Source organism: Sciurus carolinensis, chromosome 15, assembly GCF_902686445.1.
Source record: "Sciurus carolinensis chromosome 15, mSciCar1.2, whole genome shotgun sequence".
NCBI lineage: Eukaryota > Metazoa > Chordata > Mammalia > Rodentia > Sciuridae > Sciurus > Sciurus carolinensis.
The window spans coordinates 82,601,966-82,619,156 of record NC_062227.1 but is presented as its reverse complement, the minus strand read 5'-3'; the positions used below and the strand labels follow the sequence as shown (position 1 = coordinate 82,619,156).

General features: G+C 58.4%; 1 protein-coding gene across 4 annotated transcripts in view; it reads right to left on the bottom strand.

Annotated features, from left to right (window-relative positions):
* Positions 1–17,191, bottom strand: part of Ctdp1 (CTD phosphatase subunit 1) — a 52,253-nt gene that overhangs the window by 12,286 nt on the left and 22,776 nt on the right. For 3 of the 4 annotated variants that reach the window (XM_047526116.1, XM_047526118.1, XM_047526119.1), the window contains 5 exons: positions 16,723–16,889; positions 14,927–15,958; positions 13,173–13,314; positions 12,143–12,355; positions 4,638–4,800 (listed from right to left, as the gene is read on the bottom strand). In XM_047526116.1, coding sequence (XP_047382072.1) covers positions 4,638–4,800; positions 12,143–12,355; positions 13,173–13,314; positions 14,927–15,958; positions 16,723–16,889 — 1,717 coding nt within the window. The remainder of the gene's footprint in view (positions 1–4,637; positions 4,801–12,142; positions 12,356–13,172; positions 13,315–14,926; positions 15,959–16,722; positions 16,890–17,191) is intronic. The other variant, XM_047526117.1, reaches the window with a different exon arrangement.

Here is a 17,191-nt window from a genome sequence, read left to right as displayed (position 1 = left end):
ACAGGGTGCATGCTGTGCACAGGCTGGGCACAAGCTCCATGGCCTCTGAATGCCAGTCTCATCCCAAGAGCCTGGGTCAGTCTCAGGGCTGCTGGTCCTCTGCCATGCTCTTGAGATGGGCAGGGACTATGCCTCACAGCCAGCACGAGGGGACCCTGCCCAGGTCCTCCAAGGTGACTCTGAGCACTACAGCTGCTGTTCTAGAGGGCCACTCCTCTCTGGACCACAGGGTGCCTCTTGGGCTCAGCAGACCAGAAGGAAGCCTCTGGAGTTTTAGGTTCCTGCACTGTGTGTAGCTAGCTGTACAGCTGTGACAGGGGCTGGCCTCAGGACAGAGCCAGGAAGAAAGAAAACCAATCCCCAAACAGAAAACAGGGACCCCCAACACACCTGCAGCCCATTTCCCAGGCGTGGTCCTGTAGTTTTGAGCATTTGCTGTGCAGAGTAGGGCTGGAAATGCAGGAGGAAAAGCCAGGAGACCTGTACCCCATTGCTGCTCCTGAGCAGACCGGTCCACTCACTTGCCCTGGGACTCCTCAAGACCTCGCTGCTGTGCCCAGAGTTCTGTGGCCCTCAGGGGTTTGCTTCACCTTGGCCAGCTGGGAAGCTACCCTCCTCTGTGGTGTTTTACTCACCAAGTGCCTGCTTTAGGGATGGCATTATTGGTCTTTGGTCATTTAGGGTGAACACTTAGTTACCTGGTGCCACTAGAGAACTTTACATGATGCTGAACGGTCAGCTGTACATTGTGTGCAATGTGGATTGCAGTCAGCTCTGGAGCTGCTGCCCATTCCTCCACACGGGGACGTCATAGCAGCCTGAGACCTGACGAATGTGGAATCACAGAGCGCACTGGCCGGAGCAGAGGCGCATGGCTTCCAGAGCAGCCGGGGAAGAGGTGGAAGGAGGCAGAGGGGGGCGGCAGGCTGGAGCAGCCCAGCGAGCACAGGCCAGCAGCCATGTGGGAGGGGGCAGCGGTGCGCATGCGGCTCAGGGTCCAGAGCTGTGGGAATGCGCTCTGTAGCCATGGTGATGGGGACAAAGGGCGGGGGCCCTGCTCTCTACCCTGCCCGTGGTTGGAGCTGGGAGCTGACAGCGGCACACCTCGGTGGCCCAGCACTCCCCACACGGGGAGACCGCGGCCTCCTCCCCGGCTGCAGAGCAGCCCCACGGAATGGGAGCAGGCCCTGCAGGAGGGCACCTCTCAGCACCACCTGGGCTCTGCGGTGCTCCGACCCCTCACTGAGGCCCTAGGAGCTCTAGGAAAGGGTGGTGCTAGAAGCAGTGGCAGGGAACGCGGCATCAGTCGCCAGAGTAACTGCTGCAGTCAGGAGTGTGCTCTTGGCAATCCCGACGCCTGAATACCCACAGGGACCGGGCTGCTGCTGCTGAGAACGGGCTCTTCACATGGCCGGCAGGGAAGGGACCAGGGTCCACCGTGGCATCTCTGCTGTTTTTTGTGTCCCTTCTTTTAGACTTGGCTTATGGGTCAGAACCCTGCTCCACGCTGCTCAAGGTGGTGTCTAAACACCGGTAACACAGGTTGATTAGCCCGAGTCCACTGGAGATTACTCGGGCTGCTGGTGATCTACTCACGCAGATCACCCCAATAGGGCAGAGGCTGCTCCCCAGGCAGGAACGGTATCTCCTGCTGGGAACTGGACCACCACAGGTAGTAACAATTTCCCAGGACCTGCAGGACCAGCCCCTAGATGGGCAGACCCACCAGAACACAGTTGCAAAGGCTGCTTGAGCCGGCTCTGGGGCTCCCCATTAACCCTGGAGCATGGGTCAGTGCCCTGGGAGACACTGGGCCCAACTTCCAGGATGGCTGTGCTGAGTATTTAGTTCCTTTTCTGCTTCACCATAATTTCTGCTGTTCGGCAGTTTGGGGTGAGTGACAGGGCCTGGTACACTGAGCCTCGCCAGTCAGTCCCCACTGGCTGAGGATTTGGGAATAAACACAGACATCCAGATGCCATCAGGATGGCAGTGTCCTCTGCCTCTCCAGAGCCTGGACACACTGGCCCGTCTCAGCACTGCGACGGGCATGCCTGAGTAATCACCAGACCACCTGCCTGCAGCCACGGGCATGCGCCACGCAGTGTGTGTGGGAACACCATGCCCATGGGCTGGGAAAGCACCCCAGCACTGACTGCGCACAGTGAGGCCACGGCAAGAGGGAGACGCGCAGTCCAGACTCCCCACAGCTCCAGGAGGACGGGGCTGGGCTGAGTCACGCCAGAGTGGACGCCTGCGCTGCTCTCTGAGACTTGGCACGTGAATTCCAATGGGGATGATGCTGTTTTTCATCTGGCCTTCGGTTTCCGAGCTCTGAACTGTGACCTAGGTGACGGTGCCAACCACAAGGCCAGCTCGAGTGTGAGCAGCCTGCCCTTCCAGATCCCAGGAGAGAGCGAGGCTCTGTGGTGTGCCCGACTGGTCCTCCTGACTCCACCTTCGAGTTCCTCTCCACGAGTCTCCCAGGAAAAACAGGCCCAGGTGGTCCGGGCACCAGGCCTTTCCACGTGTGACCCAATCTGGCTGCAGAGGGGCCTCAGCAGTCCACAGCAAGCAGTTGTAGCTTCCTCTCTGCTCGCCTCACACTGGGCCCCGGTGCCAGGACTGGTCCGACTTTGCTTCTCCAGGGCTCCAGGCTTTGGGGAGTTACCCCAAGGCTCAAGACTGAAGCACACTGGGAGTCAGGGTGCCCCAGAGACCCCCGACCTGGGCTCTAGGGACGGGCCCAAGGTTTGATTAGGTCCTCAGGTGGCTGTCATCCACCCTGCAATCTGCCAGGCAGACACCCAAGACCTTCTGGAGGTGGAGGGTGGGATGGGCCCCTGGAGCTAGCTGGTCAGGGGTGGGTGCAGTGCACCTGGCCCAACTGTACCCAGCACTGACCAAAGTGCTCTGCTCCTGCTCCTGACTGCGCTCTGCCTCAGCACAGTGCCTGCTGTTCCTCCCAAGAGCACAACAGCCGGGCTCTACAGTTGTGGCTGGACTGCCTTTTCCCCTCCCACCGTCCTGTGGGCAGCCTGATGGCTTCCAGTGCCGCAAATGGCCTGAGGTAAAGTGGTGCAGGACGGTCACTCTGACCGCAGCTGGACAGAGCAAGGCGCGCCTCTGTGAGGAAGCTGGTGTGCCATACCTGGCGGTGAGTGCAGAGCCCGCGGCTCGGATGGATGCTGCCTGTGGAACTGGCCTTCCAGAGCCACCCTGAGGCGGGGGACCTGCCCGTGGCAGTGCCTGGAGGGTCCAAGTAACCTGGCACCCACACGCGTCCCTAGTGGCAAGGCGGCTCCCCTCTGGGGCCCTTCAAGCCCCATGGTCCCTCACAGAGCTCAGTCTGGAGACCTCTGGTCCTTCACTGTGCCGGCCATTGGTCCTGGGCTCTTCAGCTGGACTGAGGAATGCTCTGGCTTCTGTGGATGCCCAGGGGCCACGGGCACAGCCTCTCACCTGGAGCCTGTGTCCCACTTGCAGAGCCCCTTTCTGTGAAGGTGACCTGGCTATAGCTGGGGCATTTCTCTTCTCAATGCCACTTTTTCCCGAGGAGCCAAAACTGAGGTCGAAGGTTAGTTTTATTTCTGAAAGCAAATGGGAAGCCCTCTGTGACCCCACAGAGGCTGGAAGGGAAACTGCAGCATGTGGTCAGGCAGAGGAGGATGGCTGTCCACCCACCCCTCTGCCTGGCCCAAAGGGAGGTGGGCGCTGTTCCCCTAGAAGCTGCCTGGGTGCAGGTGAAGGAGGTGGTGGGCTCTCTCTAACCTTCAGGAAGCCAGAGCACTGGTACGTGGAGAGATTCAGCACACCAGGGAAGGTTCGAGCCTCGTAGGACAACGTACCATCTGATGGTGACAGAAACCATCATGGACAGTCCACCCTGGATTTAACCACCTGCGCTTTCTGCTACAGTTGAAAGTAAGCGCAGTGTTCCCTCCTTCAGTCCCCATCGCGGCTCCTGGCAGCAGCGTGGGGAGCAGGTGGATGCTTCAGCCAGGCCACGTGGCCGGACGGCGAGGCCACAGCAGGGGCTACTCCCCAGCACATACCTAGCATGCTGTGACCCAGAACACCAGTGTGCAGACCCCCCAAAACCCCTGGCAGGCTGGAAGCTTCCACCGGGGGCCACAGGAGTGTGTGGGCATGATGCTGGGTGTTTTGTAAGAGAAGCCAGAAGAAAGTGAGCGCGGACCACAAATTCTCCCAGTTCAGCTCTATTTCCATCCTAAGTGGTGGGGCTGGAATCCACCGACTCCGTGGATGCTGCTGAGGCCTGCTCCAATGGCCATCGGGGGCTCAGGGGGACCCTCGGCTTCCATCGGGCTCACCCCCTCTCGCCCGGGCAGGCGTCCTGTGCGCCATGCTAGAGGGGCTGAGCAGCACCCCGGGCTCTTCCCACAAGTGCCAGAGGCACCTGCCCCTCACCACGACAATGGGGAGTCTGTCCAGACACGGCCACGTCCTGGGGTGGGGGCGAAGCAGGCCGAGACCACGGCCATCGCTCGAACCCGGCTGAGTGCTCTTAATGGCAAACACTGGGGGTGTAGCTGCAGAAAGCTGTCCTGCAGAAAGCTCAGGAACCACAGGCACAGCTGTGCGCGCTGTCTCGGCCACGGCCCCCGCTGGCTCACCTCCTTGTCCATGCTCTCCAGGTCCTCCTTGCACAGCGTGTACAGGGGCATGGTCTCCGACAGGCTGGGCTGCCGCTTCCTCCTAGCAGGGCCAGGCCGCTCTCCAGTGCGCACGTCGGGCAGCTCCTCACCAAACATCTGTGGCTGCTGTGGCTGGACGGCTCTGAAAGGAACCCCACAGTGCGGGGTGAGCAAGGCGGCTCGAGCCCAGGCAGCCCCAGGCAGCACACTGGGTGCTGCTCCTGGGCCAGGCACCCGCGGTTCACGTTCCCCACGCACTAGCAAACTGCCCTGCTACCGGGCTTGCCCTGGCTACACTCGAAGGATGAGTGCACAGTGTGCAGGAGACGGACAGTTGCCAGGAGGCACCACTGAGCTCGGGTGAAGCCACAGGGCCCAAAGGCACAGCAGAAAGCAAATGGAGAAAGCAGCATTTGTGACCCTCTCAAGCTATGGAAGACCACCATGCAAAAGTGAATCACCAGTGGGCCACGGTGTGGAACCACCTGGTCAGAGCAGACACCAGGATCACCATGCAGGTGCCCATGCCCAGATCAGCCAGCGAGAACCGTGCCCATTTCGAGGGTGCATCTGACCGAGCCCCACTAGTACTAGGCTCTCCTGCTGAGATCTGCCTGTGGGAAGCTGCTGCTCTCCTCTCTGACGTATTTCTGTCATTTCTAGGGATGTTAATGACTGTCAGCACTTAAGGTAGACCCCAGGGACACTGGTAGCATGGCCTCTCCTCCTAGTTGCTTACTTCTCCCAGGGGTCACCCTGCCACGAACCCCAGGCTGGGTCAGGATGGACAGCAAGGCCTAGGCGGCAAGGTCGCGGGGCTGTGAAGAGTGATGGGCACCCAGTCCAAGCCATGAGGCAAGGAGAAGCACCTGTGCAAGCCCAACCAAACGCTGTCAGGAGAAGCAGGCCCTCTGCCCGGAAGTCTGGGAAACACAACCCCTGTCTCACTGGGAGCCAGACTCCCGCTGCTGTCCTTTTCAGAGTTTGCTCCTCACAGCACTGCCAGGTTTGTGTTGGGGGCCCTGCCTGTCCTCACACCCACATCCCCAGAGAAGGACTGCACAGAGCTCAAAAGCAGAAGCTTTCTTTTTACTACGAATGAATGTATCATGATCCCCCTTTAAAAAAGTTGGTTTAACCAAAAATGAAATGTAAGAACAGGAATGTCTACTGAGCCAATCAGGAGAGTGCCATTCCTAAGGTCACAGGGGACTCATGGTCACCCCGTAAACTGCCCTGGTGCAGCTGCAGATGCACAAGATGGGCAAAACCACACCTCCCCTTGACCCAGGACACCACAGACCAGCTACCAAGCCAAGGACTCCCGGGCCCCTGGGGGCACTTGGCAGGCTCTCCTCTCCCAGCAGCACCTCTCAGACAGGAGAGGTTGGTGTATTTCTGCTGAAATGCTAAGCCAAAGTGATTCCCCAAAAAGTAAAACAAGCCACTAATTACATTCCTTTTTGACTTGGAACATACTTGGTATTTTTGTTATTTGTGTTAACATATAATGGTTTAGTGTTAAAGTAGATATTTAAAGATCTTTTAGAAAATAACAGCTCCAACCCTGCCAAACACTACAAGGGTACCAACACCCTGGGGTGGGCCAGAGAAGATAGAGCAGGGCAGGGAGAGCCCAAGTCCACTCTACCCGTGGGAGGCAGCAAGGCCCTTCTCAGGCCAGGCTGCAGTGCCAGCGGCAGCCTGGGGGAGTCAGGCTTGCAAACCCCGTGGTAACGTGAATCCCTACAGTTGTCTCCCAGGGACAGTGGCACCACACCCACCTCGGGTGTCGGCAGGGGGAACCCGATGTCCACTCCTCCTGTAGGAACAGGTGCTGCCCCACTTCTACTGCCACCGTGTAGCTGGAATCAGTAAGATGGAGGACTCCATAAGACCCACATCCCCTGGTGTGACAGGGAACCTCAGGTCCCCATCAGAGTCACCTGTCACTGAAGAACCAGCACAATGTGGAACTCATGAAAAGTATGATCAATAAAGGCCAACCCCAAGATGAGAGTTGTCTGACAAAGATTCTAAAGCATCCATGGCAAACATGCTTCTACAAGTAATTGCAAATACACCTGAACCAAATGGAAAAAGAGCCTCAGCAAACAAATAGGAGATAAAAGAACTAAACATCTGACAAATTCTAAAGCATCCATGATGAACATGCATCTACAATCACAAATACACCTGAACCAAATGGAAAAATGGAGCCTCAGCAAAAAACTGGGAGACAAAAAGAACCAAGTGGAGATCCAAGAACTGGAAAATGTGATGAAGATGAAAACAAAGAGCAGAGAAAGGGCACGACAGCAAAATGGGACTGATGGAGGGAAAAAGGCAGCGAACTTCACTTCTAACAGAACCACCCACTTGAGAATAGAAAGAAAACAGACCGAAAAGGAAAAACAAATGCAGTTTTGAGACCACATGAGGTAACAACTGATTCAGAGTCCTGGTGAAGGCAGAGTTGAATCCAAAGAACAGCGGGAAACAGATCAAATGTGGCAAAAGACAAGAAGCTGAGAGCACCCCAAACACAACAGCAACACACACCATGACTGAACTTCCAATTAATAAAGAATCCTGGAAGCAGCGGATGATTCCAAGGGCAGTGGCTCCCCCTCCAACCCACAGAGGCGAGGAGGGATCAGATGCTCCATGGGCACTGAAAAGAACCAGCTATGAATTTGACTCTCACTTCAGAAAATGTCTGTCAGGAGAGGAGGAGCTTGAGAAGCTTTCAGACAAAGAGGAATGGGGAGAGTGGCCATGGTGGGCCTTGCCCGTGGTAATGCGAGGGAGCCCTGTGGTGCACAGGAAGGGTGAGGGACCCTCAAGGGACTCTGTGTGGCGGGATGCAAGGGCACAGGAAGACTGCCTTGCTAAAGTTTTCTGAATCACTTCTGATTGATGAAGCAAAATTATAAGAAAACAAGCCCAAAGCAAGCACAAGGAAGCTGACAGCAGAAGACAAGGAAGCTGAAAAGAAGAAAGCCACAGAGAAGGCAGAGCCGACACTGGGTTTTTAAAAGGTCCATGAAATTGACAAAACTCCAGGAAAACTGGCAAAGAGTGGAGACGACATGTGTGGTATCAGGAAGAAGGAGGGAACTCCAGCCCATACTGCAGGTAACAAGTGCTGTCGCAAAGCAAAAAGGACAAAGGGGCAGAGGTACGGCTTGGTGGCTGAGCACACCTGGGTTCAATCCCTGGTACCAAAACAAGGAAAGAAGAGAAAGGCAACCTGTAAAACTTTCAGAATGACTACAAGAAGACATCACTGGGACCTTGGGCTTGGCTGACAGCCAAGAGACAAGATGAAAGCACACTCTTGAAAGAAAAAACTCAAGGAGAACCTCATCAAAATCAAAATCTTTTCTGCCAAAGACCCTGCTGAGAGGACAAGACGGTGCAGGACAGACGGGGAGGGTGACTCGGACACACGCAGAGTCTGTGGGTCAGTGAGAGTCACCAGGAAAAGGGCAGGCCTTGAAGCCCCTGCAGCCTGCGGGAAGGAGGAAGTGCCCAGCCTCTCCAAGGCTCAATGTCTGAGCCGCTGCCGCAAGCCCATCCCCATGTGGCAGGCAGCAGCACTGGACCTTGGCCCCATGGGAAAGGACAGACATTCTGGGAATAGCCCAGGGGTCCCCCAGAGGGCTGGCAGTGACTTCACACTGACCAAGAGGCACTGCCCAGGCAGCCACACGCCACTGACCTCCAGGGGACCTGGCAAGTGAAAGCCCAGGCCCCAGGGCATGTGGTCCAGGGCCCCATATTTATAGCCTTCTCCAAGTGGCTGAACTGCAGGGCCAGTGCCAGGGGCAGCTCGGGAGCCTGGGCCAGCAGGGCAGCAGGAAGGTGCAGGTGCTCTGCCGTGGACTGTGTCTCCATCACATCCTGCGGGCACCCCTGCTCTCGGGTTTTGTAAGATGCTATCACTGGAGTGGCCAAGGGTGGCAGGAATCTCTCAATATTTCTCTTATCACATATAAAGCGAGAACTCTTCGGAATGTAAAGTGCAACCGAACAACTCAAATGTGCTCAGTCCTGCAGGCGGGCCTCCCGCAGCCTGAGTGTGTCTGGTAGGGAAGCATCGCTGCTGTGCCGAGTTCGCAGTCCAGAGCTCCTTGCAGCACGGCTTCCATGGGTGAGACCTCGGTCCCCTCAGCAAACCCAGGGTGAGGCTGAGTGAGCCTCCTCAGTGCTTGGCCAACAGGGACCTGCGCCTCCCAGGGCCCAGGTAGCCCGGGAGCTGGCGTGGGTCAAGCCGACCTGCATCCACCACAGGATGTGGCTGCAGGAGTCCCTAAGGACAGTGTCCTGAAGCTGGCTGGCTGATAAGCCCAGGAGCTGCCACCCCACACCCACCCACCCGAGTCCCCAAGAAAGCCAGTTACCCAGCCCAGAGCCACTAACATCAAGGAAGAATCAGGAAAAACTTACAGTTCCCCAGTCTTGGGTGAGAACCTGCTCAGAGGACAGCCCACCATGGACCCCAAACACCCTGTCACAATGGGTCCACACAGGATTCCAGGCACAGAACAGCAGTGGCCGCCATTCTCAGGTGGGGAGGGGTGGGGGAAGGTGCCCCTCTGCGAACCAGGTGCCTCTGAAGAGGCTGGGCAGGTACAGGCTGCTGCAGGAAGGCTGCTGGGCCTCCACAGTGGGTCTGACCACACCAGGGAGCAGGGAGTGCAGCAGGTGCCAGGACCCACAGTGCAGAGCTGTGCGAGACTCGGGCAGGTCCGAGGTCAAAATAACAGGGGAAGGCTCCACAGTGACTCAGGGGACTCTGCCAGGCGCTGTCTGGAGGTAACAAGCTGATCCCCTCACCCACAGAGAGAAGGCCCCAGCCTGTCCACTCAGGTCACTGCAGCTCCTGGGATCCCCAGAGCCATGAGGCACCGGGACGGGGAGAAGGGAACAACTCCTGAGGTGACCGAGTCACCTGGTCGTGTTTGGAAACAACTCTCGACAAGCAGTAACTGACTTGCTAACTGTTCACAATGCTGCGTCCCGTAGGTCTCGGTGCTGAGACGTGACTGACTTAGCAACAGGTTATCTGAGCCTCCTGGTGAGTTAGACTCCGTCACACTCTGTCTCTTGTGGCTGGTGATAATTAAGAGCACAGACACCTTGGTGTCAACTCTGCTCTCCAGGGAGAACTCGGGGACAGGCACGAGGACACTGCTCCTGCAGCCAGGCACCGTCTGAGTTCTGCACATTTCCAGCACTCTAGGGAAAAAGGAGTGCTCTGCTGCATTCGGCTTACACACGCAAATTATTTTTAGTCAACAGTGACTTCTTCCCACCTACCTCAGAATCCCCGGCCTACTGACACAGTGAAAAGCCATCTGTACCTAGTCTTTAAACGTAACACGGGGTTAAGACAATTGCTTTTACGCTTAAAACAATGTAAGTGCAAAGCTGTGATTCTGATTTCCACAGCAGGAAGAGCAGATTCTGAGCAGGTACAGCTCATGTACAGTACATCAGCCTGTGAGTTTTGTGGCTGCTTTAAATTCTGTGAGCATCACTTATCAGTGGAGTGGACACCTGAACTGCACAGGCGCCCCCTCGGGGCACAGCTCGCCCTGCCCAGACACTTCCCTTGGAAGAGCAGCCCACCCTCCACTGAGACATCAGCACCTGCCAGGGCCCCAGGTGTCACGGGCACGAGCCAGCCTCGGCTGCCGACACGAGAACCAACGACCTGCAGTAGGCAGAGGGTGAGAGGCAGCTCCAGTCAGGGCTGGCCACCGTGAAGACCAGGTCTGCTCGTCTAACCTGACCTCTGGCCTCCAGCAGGGTGGCTGGGGATGGAGTTAATCACTAGTGCTGCCATCAGCCACACCTACACGCCCTCCATAAAAGCCCATGTCCACAGCACATCAGGGTGGCTGCACCCCAGTCCCCTGGGGATGGAAACCCTGTTGCTCAGGACCTCTGTGACTGTCAGCACCCCTCTCCCCAGGCTTTCCTGAGTTGTGTTTTGGATTTTTCCACCTTTGGCTAATTTCACATACCCTCCGCCTGACTCAACCTTGGTCCTGGTCACTCTGAAGGAGCTCACTGCTACTGAGGCTACTTTCAGCTGAGGCTCTTCCGGTCCCACCAGGCAAGAGGTCCTTGGTTCACTGGGCCTCCTCCACTGCTTTCATGGCCTCAACTACCACCAGGAATCTCCTGAGCCCAGAGAGGTACCGCCACCCTGTCAGTGAGACCATGCTGGGGCAAGGCCAGGGTGGAGGCGCACAGCCCTGCGGGCTGGGGCTGTTCTCCACTCCCTTGGACAGTCATCTCTGGGTCGTGGGCACAGCTCGTACAGTGATCTCCAGCAGAAAAGTAAAAGCTGCTCCTTTGAAGGGGCCAGAGCCCAAATACTCCACCAACAGAAAGCCTTGGACTAGTGCTCTTGTTTTTAGGGCACAGCTCCCCGAGGTCGGACCACGGCCCAGAGGGCACAGAGCTTCCCCAACGCCGAACCCACTTTAACGCAGCAAGTCTGTGTCTGCAGCCACTTACAGGAAGGAGTGTGTGGTCAGGACTCAACCACAGATAACATTCCGTCACCAGAAGAGACCGGCAGGCAAGCGAGTGCCGATACCTTCAGGCACGAAGTACAAAGCAGATGTGTCCCCAGGTGGTGCTGGGCCTGTCCACATCCAGAAGTGGGAAGAGCCGCTTTGCAGCCGTCCTGAACCAAGACCCAGGCTTTCTGGCTGTCGGTCCCAGCACGTGTTAGCACTCAAGTGTCCTTGAGGCCAGAGGGCATGGCCCAGCTCTGAGAGCCACTCTGGGAAACGTGACGCCTGTTCCTGACTGCCCAGGCCCGTGTGCAGTGGAGGGCAGAACTAGGCCACATCAACTACGGGTCGCTCATGGTGCACAGGAACTCCCAGGAAGGCCTGGGTGACCTCGGGAAGGACAGGCGGGGGACAGGTGACCCTGGGCTGACCACAGGAATGCCACAGTCACACCCACTGCACAGCACCTCAAGCTCCCCGTAAGCTGCAGGTGAACTCTGGCTGTGCCCGGGGGTACGTGGCCCCAGCAGTGTGGTCTCAGTGGGAGGGCAGTTGTGGCTGCTCAGGAAGGGACCTCACCCACAGTGGCACTACCTGTCATCCAGGACCCCAACCTGCCAGGTCTGCCCCGCACCCACGCCTCCCCACACTGCTCCGAACGTGTGGAAACAGGGCAGGGGGGCCTGGGACGACGGTCTCTCTCCAGCAGCCTGGACTCCTGCGGAGGACCCTGCGGAGGGGGCAGGGTTTAAGAGGGAGCTCCAGAGGCTCAGTCTTGAGTTTCTCTGCTTTTGGTTTTGGAACCCAGGAAGAGGCAGAGAAATGAACAGAGTTCCCCAGTTTCTACCGACTGAGACGCAGCCCTCAGCCTGTCTGCCTGCGTGGCAGTGGGGCACCGTGGTCTGGCGGAGCAGACACCATGCAACCAGATCCTCGCGAGCCGCTTACCTGAAGGATGGGGGCTCCCCGAGGACAGGCAGGGGGCCGGGGGGCACTGGCGCTGGGCCCTGGGTGCCCGTCCTGATGAGCTTCCCTGTGTTGGAGTCATAGATCCTGACCTCAGGGCCAGGCTGGGCCTTGGGGTGGACGGGCGTCGGGTGGAACAGGGCTGCTGGAAGCACACTATGCCTGTCGGGAAAGGCTGCGGGGCTGTTCTCCCTGCTGAGGGAAGGAGCGGGCGTCAGAGCGGCCACACCCATGAGGGGCCCGGGGCGTGGCGGGCACGATGCAAAGACAAGAGACGGGGAGAGGCGCACAGGCAGGGACCACCAGCGCCCACTGCCCAGGCACACGTGTTGAAAGGCCTCTGGCTCCTGGCTGGGCTCCTCCTCAAAGACACACGAGAGCAGCACCCTGGTGCGCTGCAGACCCAGGCTTCCGAGTCTCAGCGCCCACCTCACCTGCCGCGCAGAGTGGGGCCGCGGGGGACGGCCTCTCACTGGGGCCAAGGGCACTGCGCCTTTGTGGTTCAGCAGCAGAGGGCACACTCGCTGCACGCCACGGTCACCTACACGCCGAGGGGCTCCCCGGGAGACCTGAGGACGGCCTTTGCACCAGCTCCTCACGCCCCGCCCCGCCCACCCTTTCTCTGGTCCTCCTCTGGGAAGCCTTTTATGTAACTCGATGCTCCCAGCCTCAAGACACTGAGCCGGGCCCCACCACCACCAGCCACGCGTGCTTGACGGAAACGGGCTGCACAGGGCTCCTATGATTTTCGGCATCCACAGGGGGTCACTTTGTTGAGGCAGAGGACAAAGGTTGGGCAGAACACACCAGTCCTCAAGAGCGCAACTTTGGGGGCCAGAGGACATGGACTGGGGACACTGACCAGCAGCAAGCTCCCCTCAACCTGGACCTCAGTTTGCCACCTGTGAAACACGCCTGCTGGGAGAGGAAGCAGAGCCGTGTCCACGGGCTGGTGGTGCTCGGGCCAGCTCAGGGAGCACTGTGGCCACGGGCCCGCGGCTGGCGCACCCACCTGTGCACCCGGGCGTCGTCCTCTGAGAGCGGGAAGAGCTGCTCCTCCACCTTGTCCCAGCGCTCCAGGCAGCTCCACAGCCAGTCGGGGCTGACCACATGCAGGTGCCTGCACTCCTGTGCCTGCCGCACCTTCTCTGTGCCTGTGGAGACCACGGTCAGGCTGTCCCTGCAGCAAGGGGCAAGGACACCCTGGGGAGGGGGCTGGGAGGAGCCGAGGGGAGGGAGCCTGAGAGGCCAGGCTCCCAGCAGCATCACCCACCTCTGCCAGAGACCAGGTCTCGGCCAGCAGCACCTCTGTATCCCACCACCTGCCAGGACCTCGAGCTCCCCCTTCACACAGCCCCAGGGCCACCTCCCGACTGGACCCAGCGCCTGCTGAAGAGCCGCCAGCAGGTCCTGTCAAGTCCCTGACACACACCGGTCCCTTCTGTCCAGTCCTGCTGTCACCACCTAGGGGTCAGCATCGCCAGATGCCACCATCTCCCAGGGGACCTGACGGACTCTCACCTGCACTCCTGCCCTCAGCCCCATGAGGACCTGTCCTCCACTTCCACCACAGCTCACCTCAGCCCTTCTGGGCACCCCAAGTGGTCTCTGGTCTGCTGCCTTCCCTTAGCTCCTGCCCACCCCCATCCAGGTAACTCTTGTCCAGGCTCCAGTGGACCCTATCGCACCTGGGGTCTCACTGTGACCCCTGAGAGCTGAGGAGGCTGCTGCAGCTCTGATTAGCTGTGTCTTTGGGACAGTCATTTCCCTCCAGGCAGAAGCCCTGCTACCTCCCTCACACGGATCCTGTACACAAGAGCAAAGACAGGAGGTGTCCGCAGGGAACAAGCCTCAGAGCACGCAGAAGGTGCCGGTCAGGTGCTGGTGGCCACAAGGCAGCAGGCACACGGGGGAGCACTCGGGTACAAAGCAAGGGACCTGAGCCAGGCCTACTTCATGGCAGGTGGAGGCTCAGCCCAGGGAGGTTTCTCCTGGAGCTGGGGGTCTGGCTGAGCAGGGCACGCCGTGGAGGGGCCCTCCACTGCCACTGGAGCCACAGGACTGTGCTGGCCTCTGTGTAGACTGGCAGGAGCTATGCTGGTCTCGGGTGAAGAGTTTGGAAATCCTGACTCACTGACGGCAGGTGTGGGAGAGAGCAGCCGGACAGGCAAGGCCGGGGTTGCCAGCAATCTACTTGGGAGAAGTCAGGTGCTTGTGAGAAGTTGCTTTAAGCACCTAGGATGAGCACTCCTGCAGGTGCAGGAGTTCAAGGGGGTTTTACTGTGAGAAGCAAGGCGGCCTTCTACTTTTCCACCTACAGCAAACTGTTCTGTGTGCTCCAAATGAAACCCTGCCTCTGGCTTTCTCAGAGAACTGGTCATCTTTCACTCGCTACACTGAGGCACCCAGTCTGTGGCTTCCTACCTCTGGCAGCCCAGCCTTGCCCATTGCTCAGGGAGAGAGCGCCAACATCCCACAGCATGCAAAGTGACTGTTCAAATGACTGCTGACAGTAGAGGCCAGCTGTGCACCACCAGGCACACACAGGCCCACAGGATGTGCAGAGGCAAAGAACACCTCTGCAAAGGCAACTGTCTACCTACTCCCAACAGGTCACAGCTCTGGACAATGTTCCTGAGAGCTCGCTGCACGTGCACAGCAAAGCCAGCCTCCAGGAGAGGGACCACCATCAGGCCGAGGCAGGCACAACCACCCAGGAGCACGCTGGTCTCTGCCGCACCCGCAGAAGACGGGAGGGGCACTTACCAGCCCGTGCTGCGATCAGGTGTGTGGCCCTGTCGGGGGCGTCGGGGCTCAGCACCAGCTGGGTGAGGACCCTGGCCCCCAAGGCTGTGGCGTGGTAGTGCTCCCGGGTCTTCTCCACGGGGAAGTTTGTCGGGTGCAGCCCACTGAATATCACGGCCACGTCCGCCAGCACCTTGCTCTTGAGCTCTGGCACGATCTTGCGGATGTCCGGGGCTTCCTCGAGCTCCTGGCTGAGGTACCTGTCGTACCGCGTGTAGTAGTCCGTGTGCACGCGCACCAGGATCTCCTCCAGGTGGATCAGGTGGTCGTCGTCGTCCGTGTCCTCCTCCTCCTCCTCCATGCTCTGGTCCAGGGACTCGCCCGCGGTGATGCCCGACTGCTCGCTGTTCTGGGACTCTGTCTCCGCCTCCTTCCTGTCCACACAGCCATTGCCCAGGCCACAGAGGCCGTCTCGCTCGCCCTCCTCCTGCACATCCAGGTCTGGCCCTTTGTCCTGCGTGTGGACTCTGGAGCCCGGCTCTCCTGGGGGGCCCGCTCCTGCAGGTCTCCCCCCGCCCACGTCAGGTGGGCCTCCCTGCTGTGGGGCTCTTGCTGCATCCTGGGCAGCCAGAGGTCTTTTTCGGCTTCTCTTCTCACTTTCCCCCTCAGAAGTGGAGGAGGAGGACTTGGGACCCTCCGACTCGCTGCTCTCGCTGTCACTGGACAAATCAAAATCTAACTCTGTACCAGACGCACCCTGTGTGGGCTGTGCCCCTGGGGAGGTCCGACCAACTGGTTCACAAGATGCTTGGGCTTGGGGCTCTGGAGCTTCTGCCGGCTCACGGCCACAAGGGGCCCGGGGAGAGGGCCAGGCGTCCCGCTCGTCTGCCTTGCCAGGAGCCGTTCCCAGCACAGCCTCACTGCCATTCAGCTCTCGGGTAGGCTTTCCAAGGCCATTGCTCCGCTCTGCCCCAGGAACGGGTCTGCCTTCCTCAGGGTCTTTCACAGATGGAGCTTGTTCCAAGACGTCAGCACCTTTAGAAGAATGGTTCACTGAAATGTGCACACAGAAAGGTTTCTGTCACTCGCTGTTGGGCGATTCTCAAACTACAGCAGCATACCTCCCCACTCCAGAGTTACCGCCCTCTCTCCCAGGCCGGCCCACGCCTGCTGCCAGGGGACTGGCTGCAGTGCCCAGGTGGTGGCCACACAGATCTTGTGCCTTTCCAGCCCTATGGGCCCTGGCGTTAAGCCTGCCCCAGAGGAGGTCCCCACCATGCACCCTACAAGAGGCCTTCTCACCCTCTTCTCCCAGCCTTGACCTCTAAGTTTCACTTTATGACTACAGCAGTAAGCACGAGCTTCATGGTCTCTGCTTTACAACTACAGCCAACAGAGACTCTTAAACCAAATCCAATCTCCTTCAGAGATGTTGGCTCAAGCTTTCATGACAAGAACACGGTGCCCTGCGGGCTCCGGCAGGCTCAGCCCAGGCCTGCGCTGAGGGCAGCTCTGCACCCCACTGCTCACTCCCTCTAAGGAGAACTGGAGGAGACGCAGTGCTCAGGGCACTCCGCTGCGTAGCTCTCCAGAGGCTCGCTTGACCCAGAAGAGGACCGTGTCAGTGAGGTCTTAAATACCCTGCTTTTCAGTATTGCATAAACCCAAAACCTATTAAATTGAAACTAAAAAAAAAAAAAAAAAAAAAAAAGTAAATCTTGACTTTACAGCAGCCAAAATAGAGACTATAAATGAGAAAACACAGACGCTGAAGCAAACACTCGTTTCTTTGCAGTGCATCAGGAGGTCACGCCCACCTTTCTTCCGCGCCTGAGACTCCCGGTACCCAGGGGGCGCGTTCACGTCACCTGTGCCTGGGAAATACACATACTTCTTCACAGTTATCAGGTTGGGGGCGAACTTCCAGACATCTTCCCGGTCATCAATGATGCAGACCATGGAGTCTCCACAGGGAAAGAGATTGCTGTAAGTAAAAGCAGGTGATTTGAATGAAGAACTTAGCACTGGGTGTAAAGCTCTGTTCTGTGAAGGAGAAGCCTCGAGCAGAGCACATTTACCAGAGGAGGGGCCTTTATTCAGTTCCCACTCTTGCTGTTTCCAGAGAAGGTAAAAATCAAAAGAATACACCTTCTCCTTCTGATTCTCCTTAAAAACAGTCAGCAAACTTTTTCTTGAAGGTCCAGATAAATATTTCAGGCTTTGCCAGTCACAGGGCCACATTTAACCCCGTGGGGTCGAGTGCCCAAGTTCCCCAGGAGCCCCAGC